This window comes from Phoxinus phoxinus (assembly GCF_949152265.1).
Source record: "Phoxinus phoxinus genome assembly, chromosome: 13".
NCBI classification, from domain to species: Eukaryota; Metazoa; Chordata; class Actinopteri; order Cypriniformes; family Leuciscidae; genus Phoxinus; species Phoxinus phoxinus.
The window spans coordinates 24035595-24053825 of NC_136888.1; the positions used below are offsets into that span (position 1 = coordinate 24035595).

General features: G+C 39.2%; 1 protein-coding gene across 1 annotated transcript in view; it reads right to left on the minus strand.

Moving 5' to 3' along the window:
- The window catches only part of sptbn5 (spectrin, beta, non-erythrocytic 5), a 28335-nt gene extending 14783 nt beyond the window's left edge, over positions 1-13552 (minus strand). Inside the window, exons 1-36 of the mRNA XM_079632895.1 lie at positions 13269-13552; positions 11570-12204; positions 11206-11344; positions 10890-11113; positions 10469-10622; positions 9971-10171; positions 9645-9851; positions 9288-9426; positions 9052-9185; positions 8727-8930; positions 8487-8639; positions 8195-8325; positions 7850-8101; positions 7373-7660; positions 7059-7302; positions 6812-6951; positions 6603-6702; positions 6319-6489; positions 6054-6218; positions 5623-5849; positions 5289-5475; positions 4886-5086; positions 4689-4802; positions 4453-4610; positions 4222-4354; positions 3441-3586; positions 3178-3292; positions 2987-3097; positions 2017-2196; positions 1697-1900; positions 1421-1570; positions 1228-1332; positions 939-1130; positions 699-854; positions 383-574; positions 176-271 (exon numbers count right to left, since the gene is read on the minus strand). Of these exons, the coding sequence (XP_079489021.1) occupies positions 176-271; positions 383-574; positions 699-854; positions 939-1130; positions 1228-1332; positions 1421-1570; positions 1697-1900; positions 2017-2196; positions 2987-3097; positions 3178-3292; positions 3441-3586; positions 4222-4354; positions 4453-4610; positions 4689-4802; positions 4886-5086; positions 5289-5475; positions 5623-5849; positions 6054-6218; positions 6319-6489; positions 6603-6702; positions 6812-6951; positions 7059-7302; positions 7373-7660; positions 7850-8101; positions 8195-8325; positions 8487-8639; positions 8727-8930; positions 9052-9185; positions 9288-9426; positions 9645-9851; positions 9971-10171; positions 10469-10622; positions 10890-11113; positions 11206-11344; positions 11570-12204; positions 13269-13373 (6453 nt within the window). The 5' untranslated portion in view covers positions 13374-13552. The remainder of the gene's footprint in view (positions 1-175; positions 272-382; positions 575-698; positions 855-938; positions 1131-1227; positions 1333-1420; positions 1571-1696; positions 1901-2016; positions 2197-2986; positions 3098-3177; positions 3293-3440; positions 3587-4221; positions 4355-4452; positions 4611-4688; positions 4803-4885; positions 5087-5288; positions 5476-5622; positions 5850-6053; positions 6219-6318; positions 6490-6602; positions 6703-6811; positions 6952-7058; positions 7303-7372; positions 7661-7849; positions 8102-8194; positions 8326-8486; positions 8640-8726; positions 8931-9051; positions 9186-9287; positions 9427-9644; positions 9852-9970; positions 10172-10468; positions 10623-10889; positions 11114-11205; positions 11345-11569; positions 12205-13268) is intronic.
- Between the last annotated feature and the right edge of the window lie 4679 nt (positions 13553-18231).

Consider the following 18231-nt stretch of genomic DNA (forward strand, 5'->3'; position numbering starts at 1 on the left):
AGGGATGAAAACTACTTAGTGAAAGAAAGAATGATTCTGTACTAAGCAATATGCTGTATACTGCCATTATATATTACAAAGCCTACGGTAGGCTATGCAATTTCAGTAAACAGTAGTTATTGTGGGGTTTTTTTTAAATTAACATTTGCTTAATCAAGCAGAACACTAGACTTACTCCAGAACCCGAGCCTCCGAATTCACTGAGCTTCTTCAGCAGTTGCTGACCATGTTCATAATCCTCTCCAACATCACCGATATTTATCATCACCTCCTATACAGCAAAGAAACTGAGGTCAGTGAAACCGAACATTAACTGGTATGGCAATTCTGTTAATCAGGCATGTTTTCAGCTAATTGTAATGGAATGGCCTTATTTATTCACCTTTTGCCTAATCCAAACTTCAACTTGCTCCACTTTCTGCAGGAACTCAAGAAAATCACGGTTATCCTCAAGAACTTTTCCACGGACTGCAACTGCTTGCTTTAGAGCCTCCCAATGAGAGATCAGCGCAGAAATGGTCTGCCGTATCTCCTTCGATTTTGGGTGCCGCATGGTCACCAGTTCATTTCCAGCCTTGTGACAAGTACGTGACAAACTATGTTAATATATTTTTGAAGACCAAAAGAAGAATAAATAAATATAGGATTATCTCTTACTGACTACTGAACCACCTTGTGACTTTAGTACAGTGACTCACCTGCTGGACAGATTCAATGATATTTCCATGGGCCAGAATCTCTGCTTCAAACACCTGATGCCTCTGCAGTATCTTCATTTTAGTCTGAAGGTTGCTCATGTCCATTTTGGAGTCTTCTTGTATCTTATTCATACGGTCTGTGATCCATTCCTCTGCCTAAAATACAAATAAATATCACAAACCAACCAATTAAAATAGTTTGTTTCTATATGTTTAAGGTCACCTAGAAATGAGAAGTACCTCGGACACATCTCGGTTGAAAATACAGAGAAGCTTCGAGATCTCAAGATCCTCTCTGCGTTTTTCAGACAGATCTTTGATGCGCTCCCTCCTCTCCTGGAGAGCTTTCAGTTTGTTCCTAATGTTGCTGCTTTTGTCTCCCTTCAAACCTTCTGTCCTTAAGCGCTCCGCTGACTCCTGAAGAGCCACCATCTACACAACATGATAAGATTTTCTATACTTAGCCTGAAAATGTCACATTGTGTTATATGCTTCATACCATACTATAGGCTGAAGACGACCAACCCACCTTGTCTTCCTGAGAATTAAGAAGTTTTTCAAAGGCTTCGTGGCGTTTAATCAAAGTTTCTACATCGTCCACTGTCGTTCCCAAAGCACTGTTCTTCAACTGGATCTACAAGTAAACAGATGTTGGGTAAACCAGATTTTACATGTTCAAATGTAAATGAAAGTAATTCCTGCTAGTTTACAGGAGCACTAACCTCTTGAGAGTTAGTGATTTTTTCCATGTACTCTGTGTCTCTATAAAACACCTGCTCCAGATATGTGTTCTCCAGCCATTTCTGCTTGGACTGCCAGTTATCAGAAAGGGTCTCTTTCTCTTCTTGCAGAGCTTTCAGTTTATCTTGGATCTGATAGCCACAAATATATTTGGTATGTATTCAGCGCTTGTATTTACGTCTCTCATGTCAATTTGATAAATAATATTACAGTTTGCAATGTTGTAGTATAAACCAGACAAAATTGAAGTTTCTCACTTCTCTAGCATTAGGCATGTCATGCTCTAGTTGGTCCTGGCCCATGGATATTGCCTGGGCATACGTCTCCTCATGTGCCACAATCTCAGCCCAGAGCTGCTGGTGCTGGAACAACTGCAGATCACAGGTAGCGACGTCTCGGATGGACTCCTCTGCCTTCATCCCACTCAGCACATGGGAGCACCAGAGGGAGTAGTCCTGTGCCTGGAGAACAAGGCAAAATAAAATGGTTATGAATTAGTATTCAAATAATATTTTCCACCAAATTGAGTTTTTTGGAATCTTCTTTAAAAATGTACTATGAACTGAGTGTAGACTACCGTGTTGAGGAACATGTAGCGGTCCTTTGCTGACTGCAGCTCCTCCTCCCTCTGCTCCATGTGCATACGGAGACTTTCCCAGCTCTCGACGACCTCCTGCTGCAGCTCCTGCAACCCCACCCTCAGCTCAGGAGAGCACATGTCCAGAATGGTGTCAGTTCCATCCAACAGCTCCTGAAGCTGTAGGAAAAAACAAAATCTGAAGCTAAGAAAGAGTTCTATGTGAGCATTTGTAAATTATTTATTTATTTGCGAATTATATCATTAATTCCTTCCACTTATACATTTTATTTTAAGTTTTAAATTATTATTATTTTTTAAATGTATGTCTCGTCAGAATGTAACTGAAGGCGACCAATCAGACGGCAGCGCAGTTAAAGCTATAGGCTCGAAGCACGCGAGGAAACAAGGCAAAGATGAAAAGAGGGATGGGAGCACGCACGAATACGGATAAAAGTATTATTTGTTGCAGAAGAATTCGTCATTTGTAGTATTTGAGTATATTGAACAAAGGAGAGATCAGGAGAGTCAGGTAATTCATAAATTGTTGCAACACAACACATCTTCTCCAGCACTAATACAGCGCCACAGAGGAATAGGCTACAGAAAACATCGTTATAAAAACAATGTTTGAGACACAACCAGCAAAATAAATAAAAAACATAATTTAATAGCGGAATTCCGAGTAAAATGAGTTAAAATAGACTGAGAAACAACCGAGTCATCACTTTAATTCATACCCGTATGACGTTAAAGTTTTTCAAACACTCCATAATAGATTGATAAAGTTAATATACAATAGTATAAATAAACAACTTAACGGTGCACTCAGTAGTTGTTCACTTTGCACAAAAGCATCCATGCAACCCACTAGGTGTCAGTATAATGTTACTCCAACAATGATAGCCATTTCACCAGTGCAATTACTGAGCACACCTGTAATGAATGCTCTCTCTCTCTCTCAGTGTACCTGTTGCTCTGTTCCAGCCAGCTCATGTACAAGAGCTTCATGTTTCCGTAGCTGTGACAGCACCCCCTTCAGATCTTTGGCTATGTCATCAGGAATGCTTTTGTTCCTCTCCTGGTACAAGATAAGTGACATGTAACCACAAGAGTCATATTATTCAAAGGCATGACTTTATTGCACAGCTGGACCGATACCTTTATCTGTCCTAGCGCATCAGTCAGGTCTTTGTAGAATTTGTGACATTCCTCAGATTTGCGTAGCTTTTCTTTACGATCTTTGGATAAGTTATGCAGCTCTTCCCATGATTCTCTGTGATTCATACAACAGACTTCATGTAAGTATGAACTGTAAATGATATCTATAGACTGTAAAAATATGTAACTATATACACAGGTCTGACACATCACAAACAAAAATGAATTACTGTATTTGTATTTTCCCTATCACATGCCATTACCGGAGTAGATTCTGTGTTTCTCGGATGAAGCGGCTCTCAGGGTGATTCGTTTTAATGAGTTTGTCAGCCAACTCTTCACAGGTGTGCATCCTCTCCAGTCCCACCTCCAGCTGCTTTAAGAATACCTCAAATCTCCCACGCAGTTGCTATCATGAAACAAGAGGTGCTTAGACAGATCCTGATCACAGACAACATGCATAACGGTTTGTCTAATCCTGAAGATACAGGATTCATTTTATGAATCATATTGAAATTGTAACAATTTTAATAAATAGGAAAATAAGGTACATATTACATAATGATGCCAAGGTCCCCTAAAATATGATAATTGCTTGGGGCAAATAATAAGTGTGAAAATAATAAATGATAACAAGATTAAAGAAATAAAGTAATGAGAAAATAATATGTGATATTGTAAATAATTAAATAATTGGCTTTTATATTGTCACCGTACTAAAGCTAAAGAAACGCTATTAAAATATTATCTGTCTTTCTATACCCACTATTGCATTAATATATTAAAAAAATATATATTTTGTTTTAAATAATGAAATGGTGATAATATTAAATTCAGAAAATGTGTTAAATATATACATATATTAACATCTTTTTTTTTTGTTAACAACTGTCCATCCCACATATATTAACATCTTAATTAAACATGACAAAGTCGTTGGACTCCAACCAATTAAAGTACAGTGCAAAGTAGTAGCAGATGGTAAATATGCAGGACAGTGACAAATCTTTGGACAGGTGGTCTGACATAGATAGCTAGTCTCACCAGTGCGTTTTCATAATCACTTCCAAAGTCTTTAGAAGCAGCAATCTGTGTCTGCTGACCGATCCATTCCTCCAATTCAGCAGACTCACGTTTAAATTCATGTAGGTTTAGGGTCTCTCTAAGCCTCTGTTCTCTGTTGTAATGAGACATGTTTGTTTTAACTCGCCAAAGAAACATGATGGTGTGAACATTTGTTAGTTGTCCTGTTTTATCTTCTGATTGTTATTTTACCTGACTGTTGCTGAGTGCTGAACCTCACTTAGCTTAGATTTAATGTGGTTGTAGGGCTTGTTCAACTCCTCTAAACCCCACATACGTACAGCCTGCATAACGTTGGACTTGAGTTCATCTACCTGAGCAGCAAGTACCTCAATCTGCCCCTCCACTCCCTGGAAAAAACAAACTAGAATGTGTTAACATGTTAAAACCTTAAGCCATTGCATTATTACAAGCCAAATATTACTCGCCTCATGCTGCTTTATTAGACTCTGAGTAGCTAATTCAGTCTTGCCATAATCAGTGCTGACCAAAGCTGATGTTTCTGAAAGAAGCGTTTCCAGCTCATTGCAGTCAAGCAAAAGCTGTCCATCAGAAAAAAAATGTTAACACTGATGACTCGAATAATTACTGGACCAAAAAATGGCAAACACTCCCACACTTTTACCTGCTCCCGTGTCACTGCCTTGTTAAGTTCACTGGACCGTTTCTCACATGACTCCTCTAACTCCTCCCACTCTGCAATCAATTGCTCGCACCTCTGTTGCACCTCCTGACCATTCCACTGATTGGACCGGGCCATAGCTCTCCCTCTGTCCAGTATTCGTTGCTGGTACTGGCTGTGGGCATTCACCTCTGCCTGCAGGTCCTGGAGGGGGTTTTGAAAGATTTAACAGTTATAATGAATACAGCTTCACTCTGAAACTTCACAAATAAATATACAATCCTTTCTTTAAGTTAATAAACTACATAGCGATATAAAAGCTCTAAATCACACCCTTCTTGGAAATCTATTTTTGAATAGGTAATTTCATCCCTAGTAATATTAATACACTCATATCTAATCATACCTTGTGTTTTTGAAGCAGGCTAACAGCCCCAGCCAGAGATCTTTCATAGTTTGTCGTATCAGCTACAGGGTGATGCTCAGATATCCAGTTTAGCTCTAGGTCTACATCATGGTAAAAGCTATATAGAGCCACATCTGCCTCTAACTGGCTTCGGCGATGATCCAAAGGTTTCTGTAAAGACTTAAATCTGGCAAATAAAACAGAGGTGAAGGCTTCTTAAAACATGCAGAGACAATTGACCCAGTGATTAATGAATTGATTCAATTTATTAGTCTTTCATTACAGGTAAGTTTTCACTATGAAGAACATTTTTGAGGAGAAAATGAGTACTGACAGTTTCAGGTAAGTGTCAGTCTCCCTGAGAATGCGCTGAGAGTCAAAATGGTTGGTGGCCAGGTGTTTGGCACGGGTGACAATGGAGTTGATTTTTTCTGCAAGTTCTTGAGCTTCTTCTTCCAGCTGCTTGTGCTCCTTCAGGAGCTGTCTGCTTGAGCGAAGGTCATGGCCCCTGATTGCATTCTGTAACATTCTCTCAATTGTCTCAATCTTCAATTTTGCATCCTAAAAAAAATAAACAAAACAAGTTTTATAATTGCGTAATATTTGGGTAAATAGTTCATTTCATCCCATTTCATTTAATGACCCAATTTACATAAGATTTAAGAAACAGAAACATACATTTTTCTGCTTATACATTTTAAGGATAAATTCTTTCAATGCTGTCCTGTAGTAGTCAAAAGTAGAACAGAGCTTGAGAACAAGTACCTGAAGCAGCTCCATGAGTTGCTCCTGCTGGCCAGCCTGTCGTAGTTTGTCCCCTCTTTCTGTCATCTTCCTCTGGAGTTCAGTCCACCTTTTGCGTACCTCTTGAGTCTTTTTCTGGATGCTCTGTCTGTTATAGTGATCCTCTGCCAACATCTCCTCTCCAGTCTAACCAAATAAAATCCAATCATCAAACTGGACAAAATCATGGCAAAATACATAGGTCACTTGAAGAATAGTAAACAGTACTTCTGATGTGGCACTGTACCTCAGTCAGTCTGTCTATGCGGACTTGATTGGCCTTCATCTCTTTTTCTGCCGCCTCATGCTTTTTGAGCTTGCGAAGGATGTTGGTTGGATCTCTGTATGATTCATCCTCAGCAATCTCAAACTTCTCATCCATCCATAGCAGCATCTCCTCTGAATCTCTTAAAAATTCCTATGCAAGGGAAAGTATTTTAAAGCACTGTAGTTGTAATTTTATGTCTGATAGCTACTAACACATTTTAACTTTGTCACATTCCAAAACATAAACTGAAGGACTACCGGTACCTGGTATTTTTTTGAAGCAAGTAAATCAAGCCTCCTTAATTTACAATTTTCTTTCAGGCTTTTATATCGATCTTGAATGACCTTTGATCGCTGTTGAATTCTGGAAAGGAGGAATATGCCAGTCTTAACAAGATAATAGCACAAAGATACAAGCTATTATAATTATTCACAAATAAAATATGCAAAACCGAGAAATAGGCTAAACTCACTCTTTGGCAGCAAAGTTACGCTTACTGGTGAGCTCCTTGCTCTTGTCTTGAAAGAGGTTGATGGATCGCTCTAAAGCCTCAAGTAAAGCCTCAAGCTCTTCTTGTCGGCCTAGTAAACTGTGAATGCTGTCTACGGAGTCCTGCGCAGAAATTATGCATTCAATCTTTACAAATGTGTAATTGAACAGACATTAATTCAATTAATAAATTAAAATAAAATAAATTGAATGTAATATATTTAATTTACCCCCAAGTCTCTGACTTTCAGTCTGGCCTCATGACCGGAAATGGTGGACTCTATGCGATCTGCTTCCATATTCAGCTTTTGAAACTCTAGTCCTTGCTCAAGCCTTCTGTGGCGACTAGACCACAGTTTGTCCAGCTGGGTCCATTCGTGATCCAACTTTGTGAGTGTCTGCTGAACATCTTTAGCTCCTTTCTCTCCAGATGCCACCTCCAGAGATTGACCCAGCTTCTCCATATCTTTTAATCTGCAATAATTTTACTGTCAAGCATAGGCACTAAGTAGGAATTGCAAAAGAAAGATCAAACACAACTAACCTTGCTCTCTGCAGTTCAATCTCTTGTTTTAGATCAAGGTGATCCTTCAGCAGGGCTTGAGCAGATGCTACATCAGATCCGGTCTCCTCTTCCAGAAGGTGCTCCTGTATTGCCTCGGCCCACAACAATAGGTCTCTGGTCTCTTTTTGAAAGAGTTGGAAGCGTCGGGCTTCCTCAAGCATCCGTTGTCTCTGAATGGCTTGGGCCTTCAACTGCCGCATCAGCTCTTCTAGAGCACGTACTTCTTCCATAATAGCGGCACTCTCTGCGGGACTACAATCCTGTTTCCTGTAGCATAGCAATGGAACTTACAGTTAACAGGCAAATGATGATTGATTTTGGTTCACTACTATATTTAACATTCTCCTATAAGTTATTGTTGAGGTTTACAAGCTGTGTCAAGGTTAGAAATAAGAAATGTCAATAAATATTTCACCAAAAATAAGTGGTACAACAATACTTTTGTAGAAAACCCACATCTTGGCCACACTTTTAAGGTACTCTATTTTCCTTTCCAGGGCTTCTATGTCTCTCTCAGCCTGGGCTTGTCTGTGTTCCTCAGCCTGCAGTGCTGATGGTGAGCTCCCGATATTAGGTGTGTCAAGCTGCGATAGCCTGTCCATGAGCTGAGCCTTGACATCCTGGCAGGTCTGCAGGAAGGACTTCACATCAGCAGAACTAAGCAGCTCATGAGCCATCTCATCCTTCAGTTTCTGAATGTGTTCCCACCTGGTCATACAAAGAAACACTTAAAGTAACTTTTAACAACACAATAGTATGGTGGGACGGTATGGCTGCACAATCCTGATTTTGCCCACATACCTGCGGGTTACGGTTCCAAGTCTGAGCTGAATCTCTTTTTTCTTGCTGTGCTGTTTTTTCACAAGCTCCTCTCCAAGCTTGGTAATGTCATCAAGCTGCTTTCTACCACTGGCTAGTTCAGTAAGAAAGTTCTGCGTATGGCATTGAGAAAGAAGAAGTGAATGTTTTAAATCAAAATACCACCATGTTATCCAAAGAACACAGGTACATCTCTTGGAGTTTTTGTCAACGATTCTTTGAATGATTCATGTTGTGTTATTCTGCTCACTGTGTGTTTTCCGGGAAAACTAACCTCATATTTCGCTTGTACAACCTCTAAGTTGTTGGAGTTGGAGCTGAAAGTGTTGAGGACATTCTCCTTGTCTCCCATCCAGGACTCAAACTCCTCACAGGCATTATAGAACCTATGTAGTTGTGCAGTATCATCCAGGATCTTATTTTTTGACTGGTGGGAGAAAATGCTTAAAATGATCTAAAATGGTAAAGAATAAAGTTCTCTAGAACAATGCTTGGTAAAAGCTTAAATATTCACCTGTGCTAAATTATAAAGGCTGTTGAAATCCTTTTCCAGACTACTTTGTGTGCTCTCTATTGTGTCTTTTTGGAAATGTGCATCAGGCAATGATGAGGCAGATATTTCAGCCGTCCCACGGCGCATGGAACGAGTCCTGCGGGGGCGGCTCACTTTCCTTTTTGGACTCTCGGGTAGTCCATTTGTAGGCTCAGGTAGTGCTTCCTGCATTTGATTGCATCAAAACACAAGCAAAAGCTGTCTAGTAGATGCAATTTAAAGAGAGGTTTTTACAGTTCATAAGATTTGAAATTCAAATTGAATTTAAATTTATAAAGAGTATTACAGAAGGTGGCAGCTCCCTTATGTATGTGGAAGAAACTAGCTGTTCATTTCCTCTGCTGTCTCGAAGAAGCAAACCATCTTTTTCTCTGCTGACAATTGTCAATATTTCTCCTCTGTCCCAGGATAATTTGGGACCTGGAAAAATGATCAGGATGAGCTCGAAAGAGAAGGTTTATGGTAGACACAAACTAGACCAGAGGCTTTTATCAGATTTTAGCTCTGAAGGATCATGTGTACCTCTGTATTTGAACCTAATCGCTGCTTGTTCTTGTGGTAAAGCCTTGCTGGGGACACGTTGGTCAGCTTTTTTCTCCTTTTCATCTTCGCCATCTGATGAATCACTGTATTGGACCATTCTGCTCTGCTGGGTGTCAGTCTGAAATTAAATAAAAATGTGTCAGTGCCATTGAAGCTGTATGAATAAAATTATACAGCCATTGTTTTTGTTTTATCCTAGCAATGATTTACATTTATTGCATAGTTATAAAAAAAATTCACCATTACCCTTGGATTAATCAGACAGAGTAAGTGTTTTAAATCTATTGTAAATCAAGTTTCTTTTGTGCATAATAGGCTGTTTTGGTTGTGACTCACAGTAAGAGGAGCAAGTTGGGCAGCACTCTTGGCTTGCTCACCCAGCTTTTTCACTTCTGAGGCATATGCTTCCATTTCTTTCTCCAGTCTTTGGTGACGCTGGAGCAGAGCAGTACTGCTGGCCTCATCCTTTCCATAATCCTCATCAATGAGAAGTGGTTTGCGGTCATCAAGCCATGATCTGGCTTCGGTAACGTCTGCAAAATACTGAGAGGAAGGAAGAATGATGTTTAGAACACATTTTTATCCCAACCTTGATCCACTGAATTAAAATTTCTCACTTTCCATTCAGGAGGAGCCTATACACAGCCAAGTTTGGTTTCTACCTGCTTGATGACATTGGCTGCATGCAGCTTGTTCTTTCGGATGGTGACTTGTTCTTGAAGTTGCTGCCATTGTTTCTGAAGAGTCCGAATCCACTTTTGGATGTCTCTCTCATTGGGGTGTCTCCCCCTGCACAGCTCTTGGCCTCTGGATAAAACCCCAGAGCACAGGGATTCCTGTGATTGAATCTCTGCTTCTAAAGCCTGCAAAATACATAGCCATTTTTTTCTAATCTTAGTAGCTTTGATCCAGTCATATTGAGGCCAAGCAATGTTAGTCTGTTCTCTTTCATTGAGGTGCTTGAGCACAGCATTAAGTATTAAGCTATACATGGTTAGTGATATATATATATATATATATATATATATATATATATATATATATATATATATATATATATATATATATATATATATATATATATATATAAATGTGGAGAGTAATGCGTTTCATCGATTCTACAATTTTGAATTTGATTATTGTGTGTGATGGCCACATACCTTGAGGTTCTGAATGGCCTGCTGAATTTGACTGAGGTCTCTCCCCAGAGATGCAGCCTGTAAGAGGACCCATTTCTCATATATCCATGCTTCTACTTCTTCACAATCATGGAAAAACTCAAAGACCTTCAGCTGCCCCTCAAGAGCTTTTCTCCTTTTTTGACAAAAACAGACAAAGTTGTCGCTGTACAATAAATGTCCATAGTTGCTTTAAAAAAAATGTCTACAACAGTAAACAATCCTGTCTGTATTTCATTTAACTTGCAGTCCAGCTTTTGTAAATCTAAACAAAGTAAGTACATAGTACTTGCCACAAGTAAAACATTTTATTTTAATTTTGTCCTCAGTTTAGAATCTGTCTTAGAAATGTCCACAAATAAAATCGCGGACAAATAAAATCAGATGGATTAAAAGAGATTACCTGTTCTTGCTGAGACCCAGTAGGGAGTTGTACTGGCCATTAAGATCTTTCATTTCTCTCTGGACTTTTGTGGCACCTTTGTGTTTAACCTTTAAGGCACTGCTGCTGATGGCATTCAGGGTTTCTCCAAGTGAGATGATCTGAGAGTCTAGCAAGTCTTGCTTTTGCAGTAGGGCTACCACCTCTGGCAGCTGTTTTCCTGTGCCTGAGGAATCTACCTGGGTCTTCAAAGCAGGAACGAAAGCAGTTTTCAGAATTCATAATGCTCAGTGACAATGTCTGTTTGTAGTAAGAAGAATACATATGTAATGTTCACCTGTAATTCCCTGAGGTCCAGAGATATTAACTCAATGTCTCTGAGGACAGCAAATGTATTCACAGCATCTCCAACATGTTCTTTCTGCTGCTGCAGAAGCTGCTGCAAAGTTTTCCATTGGTTCATGATATCCACCTGCCTGTAACACACAATACAGTAATTAAAAAGAAAAACATCATTAAGAAACATTAATAAGATAATAAGCAAATATTATCTAAGATTATTTTCTATTAAATGCTTCCACACCTACTGTATAAATCGTTTTTTACTTTGAATAATGTAAAGTCAGTTTCGATATCCACATTCCGTCATAGCTTGTATCAGTAAGTAATTATAAACAACCTGCAATTCTTTGCCCCCTCACCTGCGAATAACTTGTGCCTTGCTGTGGTAGTTCTCTCTCTCAATGACTGCAGCCATTTCACTTAAAGCACGGAAACGTGGTTCACGAGCCAAAACATCTGTTCCCAGGGCCTCCAGTCTGCGAGCCGCTGTCTCGGCCTCCTCCAGCCTTTGCAGCCCTCCCAGGTCTTGTTGTTGGATCAGTTGCAGAGTGTCCTCCAGGTAGCTCTCCCTCAGTGTAGCCTTGCGGCCAAACTTCTGGGCCAACTGTTCCAGCTGTTCCAGCCTTATCAGCGCACTCTGGAGATCCCGCTCTCGCTGGTATTCTGCTCGCTCTAGCAAGGTCCAGTTCCTTTCAATATCCCCCATGGTCTTGCCTTCCGGAGGAATATAGTCCCACTGGTTGTTTGCCCTCAGCTTGGTTCTCAAGTTGAAGAGGTGAGCCTCAATGGTCCCCCGTTCCTGGTACTTCGGAGGCTTCTCAATAGTGCGGTATGTCTTGAAGGCAGCCACCAGATGCTGCATTTCTCGCAAGGAGTTGGGGAAAGAGCGGTCATTGAGCTCCCCCACCTTGGTCTTGATCCAGCGTAGTAAGTCAGACACCATGCTCTCATACAGACCCTTCATATCATCCAGCTCTTTCAGAAGGTCCACAATCTGCAGGCAGAGGGATGGTTAATAGAAATAACATATATTTTTGAAAACACTGATGTCGAAGCAGATGGAGATTTCAAACCTGTATGACTTTCTTCTTTGAAATACAAAAGAAGACAGTCAATGGTGTCCAATATTGTTTTGTACACCACTGACTTTAATTGCATGGACAAAAACAGTTGAAAATGTCCTCAGATTATCTTCTTAAATGTTCCATAGAAGAAAGAAAGTCATACAGGTTTGGATAGGTTTGGTTTCTACAAACCAAAAAGGTAATAACTACTATATTAAAGGGATTGTTCACCCAAAATTTAAAATTATTTCATTGATTACTCATGTTGTTCTAAACCCGTTAAACTTTCTTTCATCTTCGGAACACAAATGAAGATCTTTTCCATTTTTGAAAAGTTTATAAAGATTATAAAATTAATCCATATGAATTGAGCGGTTTAGTCCAACATTTTCTGGAGAGACACAATTGTTTTATATGATGAACAGATTAAAATTAGGCTTTTATTCACATATACACATTCATCATCTCACACATCATCAGTTGTGGTAAACGGAAGCTCAAGCATGTTCGCTTGACGTGTGAGAACCAAAGGTTCATTCTCGTGTGTTTGAGCTTCCGCAAGAATTTTGTTCTTGAGCCTCAAGCAGGTTCGGTTAAGCTTCTGTTTATGTTCGCTGATCAATGTTTATATATAAATAAAAAACTAAATTAAATTTCTTCAGAAAATTAGGAGTAAATTGCTCAATTCAAATGGATTTGTTTTACGATCACTTTATGAACTTTTTGAAGTGTCGGTTGCGTACTGTATCTGTCAATGGAGGGACAGAAAGCTCTCAGATCTTAATTTGTGTTCGAAGATGAACGAAAGTCTTACGGGTTTGGAACGACATGAGGGTGAAAATGTTTTGTTGTTGTTGAACTATCCCTTTAAAATAAATAATATAAGTAGCCTAGAATATATTTTGACCACAAGTTCTATTGCATTAAAGGATGAGTGATTTGGGAGGATATTAATATTCAACAGCTACACTATATCTATCTACTTAATACACACCTTTCTTACTTCTGGAACACTCCTTTGCGGCTCAATAACTGTGTGTCTCATGTTCTGCCATCGCAGCCACTGACTGCTGAAAGAGCCACTGAAAGCCATTGTCATCTGTTATCCCAACCGTGTCACACCTGAGAGCAGGCAGTCTTACCATAAAATGAACACAGAGTCTTGACATCTCAGAGCCTGGCTGGGCTTATCTTTGTCCCATCCTTCCATCTGACGAGATCTGTCTGTCATTGTTTAATACGCTTTTGTGACAGCTAACACTACTCCACAGCTGTGACCCAGTCAACACATAGCAGTATTTCTATTCACACGTGGACATAGTGGTGAGTGAAGGTGTCGTACTGCACAGACAGGACAGGACACTTCACGCCCCTGTTTTTCTCCATGTGTATCCTGCCGGCATGTTAATGGCATCACCTGACCTCTGAGCTCATCTTTGCTGGATCAACTCCTGTTTGTCAGAGAGTATCTGAGGACGTATTCCTCCATATTGTCAATATTATCCGAAAATCTGTTTCTTGACAATGCAATGCAGGACACTAACTCTCGTTTAGCAGAATGTACAGCCCAGAGTTACGCTGATCTGATTAAGACCAGGGCTCCTCCTTTTGACCCACAGTCAAATCCACTAATCCTAAAGAATCTCTGAGATTAGAGTCCTCATTCAACACTGCAATAGCTGCAGTTCATAGTTTCACAAACAGAGGGTGCCAGTGCTTGACATTTCCCAAAAAGCTTTGTGTAAATGTGCATGGAAGGACATGCTCATGTGATATTGCTTTGTTCTAGTGGACCAAAGAAAAGTGTATATCTTTGTAAATAATCGCATCTATTCAAAGCCAAGCCTTAGGGAATAAATCTTGTATGATGTCAAAAACTATTTTGACATCAATGCGGGTTGTATAATAACTTGTTTTTACTATTATTTGAAGTAAGTTGCAAATATAGATATGTCTTGGGTATAAGTTTATGGGATTTTTTGGCATAAGCTTGATTGCTTATGAAGCAATATTTGAGGTATCAATGATGTCCTTTTCTCATTCTACATTGTTTGTGATAAGGCGAATTGGAAGAATTGTAAATTCCATAGCTATCTATTTTCTAAATGCATTTTCTAATTGTTTGTTATTGATTTTATTATACACAACGGTGATGACAGACAGCTCTCTGATATGGTGAACATATGGTGAACTTCTCCAATCATTTTGTTCACACAAACATGTCCCTTTCTTACAATGGACTGCAAGCTCACATTCAGATCTACCTCCATCCAATCAACAACCAATGAATAGAACCAAGTCCCTGTCCTACATTTTTGTCTTCTCGATAACCCTTTTCACTTTAATGCACATCGAAATATGCACTACTCGCTACTTCCGTTACGTCGTGACTAAGTAGCAAAGTATGAGCAATAGTAATAGTGATGCTTGCCATAGCATTTTACATTTCTTTGAACTACATGTGTTTGCTAACTAACCTTAGCTATCCTCTTTTGGATTGTTTGGCCCTGCTTCATTTTGGAGAAGTAGTGGTAGTACAGAGAGACATAAGTCATGATAGACTTCTCATCGGGATGGGGAACCATGACATCTTCCACATCCAGGAGTTGCATTATGCCAAACTCGTCCTCTGCCAGAGTGAAAGCATGGGTGAGGCTCCTCTTTGGATCATCCTGGCGTAGTCGGTTGTAATCAAAAAGATCAGGCCTGGAACAATGTTATCATTAAATCATGAGACTGTATTTGTGGAAAGGGAACATGAAATACGGATATTGCTATCCACTCCAAATACTACCGATGGGCGTGAATTAGAGCATTGAAGGCCAGTCCATCTCTCCAGCTGCTTGAGAAGTCTTGCACTTTGACATTGGTGTAACCGGCGGTCTTACGCTGACACCAGATCAATAGTGCATCTTTGGCTGAGCGTCGTGCAGCACTGGCATCACCACCAGCCTGAAACCAAAACAGGATGTAAAACAGAGTGACAAACACACCTTTTGCTATTAAGAGTCTCTACAGGGGCCACTCTAAAGGCCTTACCTCAACAATATTGATGGCTCCAATCTGGAAGCGGAGGATGATGATCCAAATTAGCCCCAGGATCAGAGTTCTGTCTCCATCCACAACATTTTCTGGACCAATCAGATCTACACGGATCTATAGGAAGATGAACAGAGAAAACAAGGATAACCTACGATTATAAAGTACACCCCTTATAGGTGTTTATCCAGTTTACTTTTAAGGTTACTTTGTGAAAACAATGTGTTTTACAAGATTTATATTTGTATTGTACTTCTTTACTTTCAGTGTACCTTGGTTTTAAGGAAGGCAATGGCAATGCTGTTGTTTTCCAGACAGTGAACTCTTAGGGTGCGTCGACTGGGAGTGGGCAGTTTCTCCCCAGAGATGAGCTCCAAAAGTCGCACGAGATGCACACCAGTTCTTAGCTCAGTAAATACATCAGTCAAGCCAACCTTTTCCTTTAAAGTGCATGCACATTAAAAGAGAATTACACACATTTTCCACCACACCCAGTTTATACAATCAAATAATCATAAAGTAGAAAGACAATAAATGTAAACAAGTAAGGTTGCAGACAGTGACAGTGAAATCCTTAAATCCAATAATTGCATTTGTTTTATGCATCATAGGCCGTTTTAACCAAGTTTTGGCATGAAATTAGCTGCTGGCTTTGTCTTAACATTGTGCTTGGATAATTGCCACTGTATTCCACTATGACTTGACTTACTCAAACTCCTCTCAGTAAAGCCATCCTCTCTCAGCTTTCAAGCAAGAGCCTTGCAACCACTCCCTAATCCATGTGTTGTGGGAATCTGATGTCTCTGAACAGATCTGCTTACTGCCTCCAATAGGCTCTGCTTACCCGGGGAATGAACTGAGGGAGCTTAGAGCACACCCTGCTCCTCTGGTAGGTCCTCAGAGATGTAGTTCATCAGTCAAGAGCAATGATAAATATTTAAAAAAAATCTGCTTGCAAATTTTACATATTTTTGTTGTTGTTGTTGCAACTTTCATAATTGGTTTAAAAAGCAAGAGCGATGATATCAGCTAACTGCTAACTTACCTGACTGTCGACTGGTAAAACAAATGCTGTTTGTTTGGGTGGAGTATATTTTCTCTGTAAGTAATATTTGGCTATTTTTAATGATCTGCATGACCTTTTATAATAAACATGTTACGAACAGTGTCGTTTGATACAGAACAATACACAGGAGTAAATGAGGAAGGGGAAAAGGAAAGGGAAACGTTTAAAACATGTCATTCTTTCAGACAGCTGCCTGTATAAGCTATTAATATATTTGTGTGTCGTTGTAGCACCACTTGTCTTTTTTAAACATCGTCCTGCTGTTTATTATGCAAGTTAAGTCTCTCAGTTGGTTCACACAACAATGGCAGCAAGTATGAACGGAGGTAATATGTAACCACTGTTAAACATAACACTCAAAAGTGGAAATATCTGGTATAAAAAAAACATGTGATGACAGTCAAGGCGGTACTATTTCCTTCCTAAATCTAATATTGGTGATGTTGATGTAAGACTGCATTACAAGGTGAATTATCTGTGCTTTCCCCTCCCCTGTGGTGATCTGTCACAAAAGGTTTGTGTAACAGTGTATAACAATTAACTGAGTTTTCATTTATGCGTACCTGCCACTTGCTTTCATTATTATTATTAAACTAAATCTGAGATGAGTATCTATGAAAAAACCAGTGGTCTGACTCTGACTTGTTTAAATACTGCCCACTTACCATGAGACAAGAACATAAAGTATATAGATGGTAATGCAATGAACAATGATTAAAATAATTATGACCTTAACTGGGTTCAAGGGTTCACAACTAGAGGTAATCATGCTGGAGTGAGCACATTCCATCATAAATACAATAAGTCACAGGACTGGAGTCAGGATTACTAACATTATATTACACTAGATATCACCAGAATTATCGCAATATCTAGTCGTGAATCACAGATGTTTATGTAAAGATATTGCTGAATCATCAACAGATATCTGATTAAACTGTGGATTATTTATACATAGATAGCTAACTAGCCTGTAGCTAGATAATTACTGTATATACTGTAACTAGCTTCAGTCTGAGTGTTGGTGCTTGTTGTGTCACTGGCTGTAGATCTTGTTGCCTGAGCTATATTGAGGAAGGCATTGGAAGGACCTGTTCATACCCCATTCTTTGAAAAGACACTGTTCATCCATTTTGTGTAGGTCTTCTTCTGCACCGTCATCCGCTGCTCCTGAAGCTCTCGGAATCGGCCATCAGACTCCTCTCCATCTCCATGTTTAGACATCTTTTGACTGTGTCAGTCCCTGATATAACAACAATTGAAAAATGCATGCAAATGTTTCAAAGACACAAACATCTCAGATTTCTGCTTCACCTCATGTCCTGCAGAGCTTGTTCATTTACAATAAATAGCTGCCCAAGATGAGCTTAAACATTAAGCCATACACATGACTGGTGAGGCCTTTGCATTAGGGATTTTTTTTTAGATCTTTTGGGAAGTTAAAGTAAAATAAGATAGCACCAAGGAAATGAATATGAATATGACCAAGATATATATACTTTGTGTATTATTGCCAAAGTGAATGCATCAGGGCAATCGTGTCTCTCTTGCTGACAGTGTAATTATGTATGGACTTTACAGACACATTTTAAAGCATCATAAAAATACCTAGCATTTCCAAATCAGGAGGTCATATCACTGTATTGGTCATCAAATAAATACTTTGAATATATATGGCCATCAAGGATCACATATACTTACGTAAACTGGCCAAAATTTCATTTCTTATTTTGTTTTTTTCAGATGTTATACTGTATAGCATCATCTTAGTAATATCTTAATACTGTTATCAGTGCTACAACTATAGAACAAATATATTATTTTATATCCATATTTACAATCAAGTGAAATT